Source organism: Rhododendron vialii, chromosome 6a, assembly GCF_030253575.1.
Source record: "Rhododendron vialii isolate Sample 1 chromosome 6a, ASM3025357v1".
In the NCBI taxonomy this organism is placed as follows: Eukaryota; Viridiplantae; Streptophyta; class Magnoliopsida; order Ericales; family Ericaceae; genus Rhododendron; species Rhododendron vialii.
In genome coordinates, this window is record NC_080562.1 from 42,673,500 (window position 1) to 42,684,924 (window position 11,425).

Below are 11,425 nucleotides of genomic sequence, written 5' to 3' on the forward strand. Positions count from 1 at the left end.
CGGGTACGGCGCACCTCAAAGAAATTAATCGCACCATCTAAAAGGTTTCGAACCCGAACTTTCGAGCCTAAGACCAGAGAGCAAACTCGGCAAAACCCCTCATGGATTGCCTTGTTTTTACCATTAGTTACTACTAGTCAGCCCACAAGTTAGACTCCTCAGCCTTTCTTTTGCCATTTGATTCCTCCAATTCTTTTGCAGAATAGAATTGAAGCCCCAAGTCGAGTTAACTGATTAAAATTTGTCTAAAATTTGAAACAAAAAAAAAGAAGAAATATGATGAAAAGAAGACAGAAAGGAACAGCGGATTAATATTTACTCATTTTCTTCCGAAGACATAATTTTTCTCTCTACAATGGCCACTGTCGTGTCGTTAAAATATGCGCACACGCGGCTATTACTCCATAACTGTATATGTAAATATCCCCAAGAAGACCAAAAAGAAAGAAAGAAGAAAAGTAAAAAACGAAAACCCTACGCTACCAGCATTGATCCGTTTCCCATCTCCGGGTCGGGTAAAACCCGGACTGGTACCCGCCCCCCGCGGCTGTATATCCGAACGGCCGGCGTCCTGATCCCAGAGACAGATCGTACATCGCCCTGGCCGTCGGGTCGGACAGCGTGGCGTAGGCGTTGTGAATCTCGATGAAATCGCGGCCGTCCGGCGCCGACTCCGAAACGACGGCGTCCGGGTGGTACAGCTTGGCCAGGCTCCTGTACGCCGTCTTGATCTCCGTCACCGACGCGTTCCTCTTCACTCGCAGGACCTCGTACAGGCTCCCTCCTCGTTGCCGTTGATTCCTCGGTTCCAACGCCGGCGCCGTTTCGGCGCACACGGCTTTACAGGTGTGTCGGCCGGAGGAGGAGGAGGTTTGGCGGCCAGATCGGGTGGTGGTTCTGGTGAGGGAGGGGTGAATGATGGTATTTTCCGATGACAGCCGTAGAGGGGTCATGGAAGGTAGGCTTAGGGTTGTGAACATTGATTTGATTGAAATTAGGGTTTTAGGAAAAAAGTATTGGAATAGAGGGGGGCGTAAGGTTTGTGCTGTTTGGTGATGATGGTGGAAGAAAGAGGTTTGGTTGGTTTTATATAAAGGTCAGAGGGAGGAATCTTGAATTCTGTTGATTGTGGGGTGAGAGAGAGAGAGAGAGAGAGAGAGAGCAGTTTCAGTTTGGAGAGAGAGAGTGTAGAGAGAGAAGAAGAAGGGGGGGAGAAAGTGGACCTCTGCGTTGTGTGTCTTTATGTGCTTCTAGAAGATTAGTCAGTGTAGCTGCTGAGCTGAGCTGAGCCGGCTCTCTTTGCTACTCCTATGTCTGGTGAGAAACTAGACAAGTAAACAAGGGTTTCAATTAAGAAGTTTTGAATTTGAAATTTTAGGGGGTAGAGTTTCGATTAAGTTTGGCTTGCCTCGTAAATAAATTAACCCGTGCAAAATTTCAAGATTACTAGTACTTGTTTGATATCAGTTTGCCTCATTAATAAGTTAACCTCGAATAAACTTTTTAAAATTCATTAAACTCTAATATCAAATTTTGAAAAATCAATGCTGTGTTTGTTTTACAATTCAAAAAGAATTTTTTTTTAAAATTTCTCTAGATTTTTTCTACTTTTAACATTTTTTCTTTTTATCTCTCTACTTATTACCCCTTTAAAAAATTTCTCTAGATTTTTTCTACTTCTAACATTTTTTCTCTTTATCTCTCTACTTATTACTCCTACTATTTTTCAAAAAAAATTCAAAAACCAATCTAAACAAGGCACAATTGTTCGACCCTAATATTTGCGTGAACATTTTTATTTGGCTTATTTTTTTCCGTATCCTTTTTCTCCCTGCTATCTTTGTGTATTTTTATTTTACGAGTTGAATTTGGCTTAACCCTGTTGCTTCCAGCTCAAACTCCGGATTTTGCAGCTCAGGAACAGCCGAGCCGATGTTCTTTTGCTGGCCACTTCCACGCTTTAACAAAACAGTACTCCTACGTTTTATTACTCTCTCGCACGTGTAAGGGCTTCTAGAAACCTGAGCCAGTGAACCTCTCCTCCGTGGGAATATGAAGTTAAGATCCTAATGGGATCCATCACCTTCTCACTTGACAATTCAAGCCATTTGTTGCAACTCTAAAACAAATACTTCGCTTTATTAAAAAAAAAATTAGTAGATTGATCGAGATCGGTAAGAGCTCGATCGAATCCTATTGGTCCGTCCATTTCTTATTGTTACAACTGTTAGTTCATGCTAATACCGATTTCTCAGTTTGATTTTTTCATAGATAATGAGCACATTAAAATCCAGAAATGAACGTTCTAATCATACTATTTTGTATCACACCTAAGAGGATCAACATTTTGTGTGTACAGCTTGAGCTCCTCTTGTGCGATTATTCAATACTCTCAAAGCACCGTCACGTTGTACTCTTTTTTTTGTTTGAAAAAATTAGTAGTAACAGCTTTAATATTATTGGAGTTATGAAATAACTTTGTACTTAAATTGGTCTTAATGAGATTTAATTACAATTCTTTTAAACAAAATAAAGGATACCAACAATAATTACTTAAAGTTATGGGCTAAAATAAAACAAAATAGTAAGTTATGAATTAATATTGTTATTTAACCAAGAAAAATGATATTGACACTCTAAAAATTGATGCAAGCACTCCAAAATTAGTATAACACCAAAGCCACTTTCCTATATTTTTTGGAGTGTCTGCATCAATTTTTGGAGTGCCAATAATATTTCTCTCAACGAAATGCAACTTTGTAATTACATAGTCTCTCTTTAATTTATTTTAATCTTTTTATTGTGTATATTTGTCCCTATGCAAAAATCTTGTCTCACTAATATATTTTTTTATGTACCCTGTGGTCCCCCAAACTCCACTCACACGCACACCGTTTCTCTCTCTCTCTCTCCCTCCCCCCCGGTGCCCATGCATGTGGCTGTGACCATGTGAAAGTTGGCACGTGCCAAGACTTCTCTCTCTCCCCCTCTGCCTATGTATGTGGTGGTGAGCATGTGAAATTTGGCACGTGCCAAGACTTCTCTTTCTCTCCCCTCTGCCTGTGTGCGGGGTTGTGACCTTGTGAAAGCTGGCACGTGCCAAGACTTCTAGAACACTTTGTCCTCTCTCTCTCTCTCTCTCTCTCCAAAATATCCACAGATTTCCAGTCCAGGGTGTGGCCCTATTGATGCATATCCCTTCACTTGAATTGTAGTTTTTTTTTTTTTTTAATTTCGGTTTTGGAACAAAATCCTTACTCCAGATAAGGTTGTCACAAGTGTGGGAGAGAGGGACTCACTGGCACGTGAGAAGGCCTTCTAGAAACCTTTTTCCCCTAAACAGGTTTAGATTTGAGATTAAACATGGGATTATAAAGCAACTTGGCCTCTTTACATCAATCAAACAAACAAAAACTACTGTACTTACTTTAATAATGAATCCTTACTTGTTAAACAATTTAGGAAACATCAAATTCGGAGACCCTTTTGCAGTCACCAAGCCCACCTCCATTGGCTAGAGAGATGGTACTGAAAGTTATGTCTTACCACTAACCTCCTAATAATTAATTAAAACGCATTGCTTAATTATGATCATACCTACATATATGTATATATTTAGGTCTGCATGAACAAAAAGGGAAGATAAAAAAAAAGACAGGAGGGGTCCAGAATCTAGATTATAATGCTGCACGTTATCTATATTGATATTGAAAACAAGTTCCCAACAAAACAAACAGGGTAATTCTTGAGCTAACGCTTCAAAGCTTTTTGGATGGTACGTTTTTTTAGGACAATCTTTTTTTAGGTGCAACCGATGTAATCGATCTGTAAACTCTTTTTTTACGGTACACCGTAAAAATTGGTATAAATGAGTTTTGAATGCACTCAGTTGCATAACTGAGAAATTACCTAAAAATCTCTATATATTTTCAGTTTGCATTTTTATTAGCTAGTTCTTCGCACATTGTGTGGGTTTTGATTTGATTGATTTCTTCTGACTGTTCATATTTACTATAATAAGAACCCATATTGTATTTACCCAAAAAAAAAAAAAAAAAACCTATATCTTAAAAATTACTCCACTATTCTTGTTTGATTACCTTTATAAATCATCTAAGAGCATCTACTGTACGTATGTTAAATCATCTAAAAGCACCCACTATGGAAAGGTTGAATCTCCTGTATATAAAAGTTGGTTTAGATTGATGAGAGCAACAAAGGCTAATTAAGTTTGGAGAAGGGGATCCTGTTGTGCCGGCCATATGGCCCGTATGAGACTCATCTCAAGCTCAAAAACATTATCCGAACCATTTCACCTATAGAGTTCAACTTGTTTAACATCCTTACAAAAGATCAAGTTGATCAGGCGTCCGTAACTTAGCAAATCATGTTTTTATGCAGTGATCAATGAACAACAAATAGGATACAAAAAATACACAGCATAATATTTCAGTTTGTTTACTAAGGTAACTATGTCCGCTCGGCTTGATTTCTTACAAGGCTCTCAAATGCATAGACATCTACAAGAGAACAGATCGGATCATATTTTTTGTGTTCGAGCGAGACAAGACCCGTACCGCCGGCACAGGAGGCCCTCGTGTCCGTTAAGTTAATACTAGTAAGACATCAGTGCCGACATGGGAAAATGGAAGACAAAATATTGACCATGTCCACCATAGTACTGTATTAAAGTAAACAAAAAAAACTATGAGCAGGGACAATCTGCAGAGACAAACGCGTTTGGCCTCATTTGGATCCCGAAAAAATCTAAAAAAATATCCATAAATTTTTGAATATTATTTTATGGGCCCTGTAAAAAATCAGCTCCAGTGGATATCGGTACTGGAGCTGATTTTTTACAGGGCCCCATAAAATAATATTCAAAAATTTATGAATATTTTTTTAAATTTTTTCGAGATCCAAATGGGACCAAACGCGTTTGTCCCTAAGGATTGTTCCTGCGGAGTGTCCCTGCTCATAGCAGAGCTGGTAAAGTAAAATCTTTTGTTCCATTAAATGGAGACAGAAGCTGAACTACCTAGTTGACTGCAACATGCCTAGCTAGCCGTACCTTAAGATTTTAATTAAACTAGCTAGCCCAGACTCACGAACTTAATTTTATAGTAAAGCAACACATGTTGGTTTCTTTAGATCATGGGAAGAGTTTCTTGTACTTGATGTGAATTAGACTAGAATTTTACTACTGCTCAATATGAGACGTTTTGAATGAATTTTATTGCTCAACTTGTGGGTTGAATGAATTTTACTGTTCCAACTTGTGAGTTGAATCTCTTCTCTCTTTTTTTTGCTAAAAGCAAGGGTTTCTTCACTTGTTAGGGCTTTCGATTACTCGTTTTTTTTTTTTTTTGATATTCTTAAAATATACTGTAGTAAATTTAATGTGTTGATTGCATGTGCAAGTTAGGATTTCAGCTGATTCAAAGGGTTTTTAAGTCATTAGAGCCACAAGTGGGCCGATAATGATTCGGGTGGAGACGCACAAACGCATCTCATGTGTCTCGAGCTATTTGATGCACGCGAGTTCAGGAATGTGCATCAAAAAACACACATGTTTCTCGAGCTTATTTAAGCTTGTGGGTTGTACGTACGGAAACGTTCGATGCACATGCTCACATGTATCGACCCGTGGCCAACTCGTAACACAACCGGATTTGAATTCATGTGTGGACGTCCGTGTGGCCAACACTTGTAATGGAAGAATGTATATGTGGAGTCAGTTTTCAATTGGAACTTGGCAATCAAGCTAGAGATCGAGGAATGGTGTGCCCCCCACTTGGATAGCAAAACAAAAACTGACAGCTACAGACTCAGAGCACACACGGTTTGGAGCTATCAATTTTGCCCACAGGAATGGCCCAAATTTTCTGTGGTTAATGTAGTTCACAGTTTCACACCGCACTCATGGCTTAGAGCATCTCCAATCCACCTCTATTTCTCCAAAATAGAGGATGGATGTGACATATTAAGGGGAGATTTTATAATTTATTCTCTTTTTTCTTCACTTTTTGTAATTTTTTGGAGAATTTTTGAGGGACCCACCGTCCTTTTTAGAGTTTGGTCCTCTAAAAGTAAATTTGGTCCTCTAAAAATGGAGGATCAAAAGTAAATTTGGAGTACAAAATTCCTCCAAAACTCTAAAAAGGACGATGGGTCCCTCAAAAATTCTCCCAAAAAGTACAAAAAGTGAAGAAAAAATGAAATAAATTACAAAATCTCCCCTCAATGTGTTACATCCATCCTCTATTTTGGATGGATTGGAGATGCTCTTATAGCCAAGCAGCAAAAAGTTTTTACATTGCCTAAAGGCCTAAAACTGGGTTGAAGAAAAATTGTGGTGGTAATTCATAAATTATGTCCGCCGGCGCCGCGGTGAAAACCATGGAGTTTCAGCCACCGCCATCATATTATGGACCATGTCATGCATTTATTGTTATAATCCAAACCGTTGGACATCGTGCGGTGGATATACTCCATTAAAATTGAAGTTTGTATTTACAGTCCATATGGAGGAAATTTGGATTCTCTTGGCTTGAACCATAGGGACTTCTAGCGACTAGGTTTCCCTATTGTACTGTGTTTTCTTTTGTTTGTTATATATAAATCGAGTTTAATTCTGGTAAAAAAAGAAGAAGCTTAAGGACCGTTTGTTTTCAATTTCATAGCTAATTTGGCTTAAAATTTGGATTCGCATAATAAAGCATTTGTATCAATGTATAGAACTTGAACGATTTATAAAATGTAACATAAGTCGTACCTAGTGCACATTCTACCACAACTTAATCTTACCTTCACTTACGTACATTCTGCGGATGGAATTTAATCTCCAGACAATCTTACCTTCACTTTTTCAAACTTAGCAAAAACTTTGGAGACGAATAACAAATATATATTGCATTTTTGATCTATTATTGTGCTGGATAATGGATATGGAGCACATGCATATAACTCGTATCGTATGTTGTTACCTTTGACTTCGGAACGAATTTAGAAATTCACTTTTAGAAGCTTGAATTCGTCTATTTTGGGAATACAAACCCAATAACCCATACGATTTTGCAATTGCCTTCCAAATTAAGGATGTGAATTTATGGGTATGGCACATGCAATTCAAACCAAGCTCCAATAGAACATAGGGAAAAAGACCTGAAAACAGGATATGTTCTCTCTAAATCAAGCAATTGGAAATTAGACCTAGAATTTGAGTCCAATACACCGGAGACTAGGCCGGTAGATATTTTTCAACCAACCTGTAATTGATAGGGTAGAAATTTGTTGACCCGCCGTCAACCCATCGACCTTTAAAACCAACGGGAGGGTTAATTTTGGTTTGGCCGTTTCGACTTAACGGGTTAAGCGGGCTGACAAATACTTCTCTTTTGGAGGAAATACTACCCAACATAGACTAAAGGTCTGGACTTTCTTTTATAGGTGGGTTTAATAAAGTGTCATGGGTACATCTTAGCAATGATATGGCAGTTTCCTACCGGCTATTATTTTACAATGCAGCTATAACGAATCGGGTCGGGTTAAATCTGGATTAGAGAATTTTTACCCACACCCAAACAAACTAGCTTAAAATTAGTGTTTTTCCCTCTCATGATTTCAACCCAAGATTTTCATTGCGGGTCGAGTCAGTTTTGACATATTGATGGATTTTTTGCGCTCTCGTAACTGAGGCACCGCAGGAATGCTGGCAGTTGCATTGCTTCTAGAAGCGGGGGGGTTTTTCTCAATGAATTAAGAACTCCTACTAATGTACGATCTTATTTAAAAAAAACAAGTGAATAAATCCACTATTAGTTAAGATTGTGGTTATTTTAATTAATGCGTCCCAAAAGTAATTAACAAGTTTGCTGGTTGCAACTGACGAGGGGGGGAAAAATACGATTTCTTGGCGGAATCTTTGCAGCAGCTGTTGGGGTGGTTGGAGCTAGCCAGAGGCACATATTGGTCATATCCGCCGACCACATTACATACAACGTGACGCGATGAGAGAGAGAGAGAGAGAGAGAGAGAGAGGGAGGGATTTGAAGTCAATAACTAGTTTAATTTTGTCGATCTCTATAACTTACAATATAAAAAATGTTTTAACCCCTTCACATGGTAACACAAGCAGTATGGCTTGTACCTGGTCAATTCGGGTCAGCTTACGCTCACATCAACTAATTCCATTTTTCGATCCCGTCAAAGGCAGACTATACATGTGAGGATTAGGAAGTTCACAAAAAATTACTTTCTCGCGGCCTGAATCCAATAATCGAACACGAGTCTTCTTCTTCTTTTTTAAATAGCAAAAAAATTTCATTATCTTTGAAGTTGTTACAAATACAGAAGAACGGGACAAAGCCCAGTCCAAAACCCAAACCCAAGGTTAGGAATAAGCCAACTAAGGGCGCCAAACGAAACAAAGCTCACATCCATTGAGACGAAACTCATACCTATTAGGATGAAGCCCGTAAGTCAATACCGCGTTATAGTACCCTTATATTATAGATAGAAACAACATTAAGAAACAGAGAACATAACAAGCGAATAATAAGTTTACTCTTAAGATTCCTTAATTTCAATACTCCTATGTGTGCAAAAAACAAGGTTTTTATTTTATTTTTAAACTGAGGTAAAATAAGCATTTCTTCTTGGAATCTGCTGTTCGAGTGTGATTACGAAAACATAACTAGTACGACGTGAATTGGATTTAAAATTCAGATAACCGGATTAAGATAACGCAACTAGTACAACGTTGGATCTAACCGGATTAAGGTAATGCAACCGGTACAACGCTGTATTAATTAACCGAATTAAGGTACGTATCGCAACTAGTACAACGTTGGATTTCACATTCAGATAACCCGCCGCAAAAAAATTCCAGAGCCTGTATGCCTATGGCCACGTCGGGTAACCTGTTGCTGTCTCTATAATCAATACAGTAATTTGTAGCCTATAATATATAGTACGGAGTGCTAATAAATTCCTGTTTACTTGTGAACAATTTCTTCAATCTTATTAAAGTATCTTTACATTTTCTGATCCTTAGCAAATGGATCTGACGAGTGGGATCATAACAGCAAGTACAGAGTTCACACTGCCGAATTTGCAGGTTCGACTCCCACCGTCCCGAGAAAACTTGTGGGCCATCTGGAAGTTCACCCGGTGGCCAACTTCGGGATATATAAGGTTATAAATATCGTCCGCTATGTTACGTATTGACAAATACTTATCGGTTTCTGTGCCTTCTGATCGATATCGTTACATCCCGATATATTGATGAGATAAAAAATCGCATGGGTATTGGGCGATTCCCGCTAAGTATCGATAATTTTTTATCCAATGACTGCTTCACATTCGTTATGGCTGTTACTCGACTATTACTGCTGATTCACTCTCAAAGCTTTTTTGTTTTGTGAAAGAGGGATTTTTAAAAATTCACAACTATACAACCAATTCCAGCTATTCATCCAATACCACCATTATACTAGGACTACTACCGTTACCTATTCATGTGCGCGATACTATCCCTAAAACCTTGCTTGATGCTCTTACAATAGCTGTCGAGGTGTGGATAAGCTAGTTAGCCATTTAGGGTATCTCTCTCTTAAAAAAGAAAAAGATTATCTGAAGCCAATTATAGTGTTATCACCAATACATGTATCATGAGGTGTGGCCGGCCATAATTAAGGTCTTCACATGGTGTGTCTGTTCGAGACGAGTAACTGATAAACTAACCTCATCAATCAAGGAAAATCCATACAGGGTTTTTGCTTAGTTTAAACAAAAACAGCAAGGGTTTGGCATGCATTTTAGGTACAACGTATATAATTAGTTGTGCAGAAAATAGACAAGGAGAATCATTGCAATCAATTACAGTATTTGTTTATAATCTGATGAAATGATGAGTTGGTTCCTCTGGCCTTATCTTAGAATTATCTGATGATACATGCACTTTGAGTAATTACCATAATAATATACTACATGCATAGAGTAGTCTATAGTAGTAGTTTGTTTGGATATTGGATTAGTGGAAGGAAGGGAAGAAGAAAACAAAAATATATATAGGAAAAGAAAATGAAGCAAAAGCTAATTTTGTTCCCCGGCCGATAGAGAAATGTATTTGGTTTGGTTTTCCAAAAAAAAATGAAATGGTATATGTGCAAAATATTTGTTGTTTTATGTTTCCTTTATCTGATTCCATACATAAGAGTACATGAAAATAAGTAATTGCACTCGTGTCTCATGGAATGTATACCCAATGTTAGAGTGTGGGAACCATAACAATCCAATCTTTGTTATAACCACATATTTTTCAGGTGTTTTGTGTAGTATTTAGAATAATGATTAATAAAGCACTTCCAAAATCTTGAGAACTTTTTTTTTATATAAGTAAAATCTTGAGAACTTTACTTTAGCTTCTTCAAAATTGAATTTTTTTCCATGCCCCTCCAAACTCTAAGTAATTTTCAACATTTGACCCCTCTTCAGGAAATTCTTACGTCTGCGATTGTGTATACCCTTGCTCCAAGTGCTACAAGGTTTCAATTGTACTCCCTCGAATAGAAATGATTTTCTTGTGTCGTTTGTATGTAACACCGCCGCATGCCATGTGGACTAATTGACTTAGTATATTCCTATCGTGAGTTAGGGAATTTCACGGACAAAAGATGAACTTAATTTATGTGTTAATCAAAATGGGGAGTGAATTTTGAAAAGGTAGTTTCACCTGAGCGTGAACACGCTAACTTGCTTACTAGTTCAGGTAATTAAAGAGTCTTGTTATAGTTGCATTCTTGCAATGAAAGGTTGAGCAGCTGGAATTTCCATCAATTTGGACAAATACATATTCTTGAGTATTGGATCAAGGGTACGGCCCCCAGACGTTAGCAATTTTTGGTCATTTGTCTTGACATTTGATGGCTTCCTATTTGGGCCTCATACTATTTTGAAAGGTCTAAAGATTGGTTGGAGTTTCTTCCGAGTTGGCCCATGAGCTAAAGCCCAAAAAGGCCCAAGTAACAAAATATAGAGAGGTTTTAAATGGGCCATGAGAACAAACCAAATGGAGAGGGGGTCCGGTCTGGTTACTTGGGCCTTTTTGTTTGGTATTTGTTCATGAGTCAATCTGTTTATCATCAGGCATATATCTTCCTTTTTGGTAAAAGTTGGAGTGGTGGTGTGTAAGGATACTAATGTCTTAACTTCGACTAACCTTGTTTATATGAGCTAAAACTGATATGAGTGAAATTGTCGATAAAGCGATAGGGCTACCATTGGGTCAGTGTTAAAAGAGTGAGCAGCCGTGGACGTCGCTTGCAGAGTGTGATGATATGTTGCGATCCTAATTTCTCACATCAACTGCGTAAGGGCTTGTCCTAATATATATAAACTCTTCGACACTCTCACATTAGAAGCC

At 38.1% G+C, this 11,425-nt stretch overlaps 1 protein-coding gene across 1 annotated transcript; it reads right to left on the reverse strand.

Moving 5' to 3' along the window:
- Positions 1–293: 293 nt before the first annotated feature.
- LOC131329769 (chaperone protein dnaJ 11, chloroplastic-like) lies at positions 294–1,204 on the reverse strand. The gene has a single exon (XM_058363149.1). It carries the CDS (start codon positions 978–980, stop codon positions 480–482), a length of 501 nt encoding a protein of 166 aa, XP_058219132.1. The 5' UTR covers positions 981–1,204; the 3' UTR covers positions 294–479.
- Between the last annotated feature and the right edge of the window lie 10,221 nt (positions 1,205–11,425).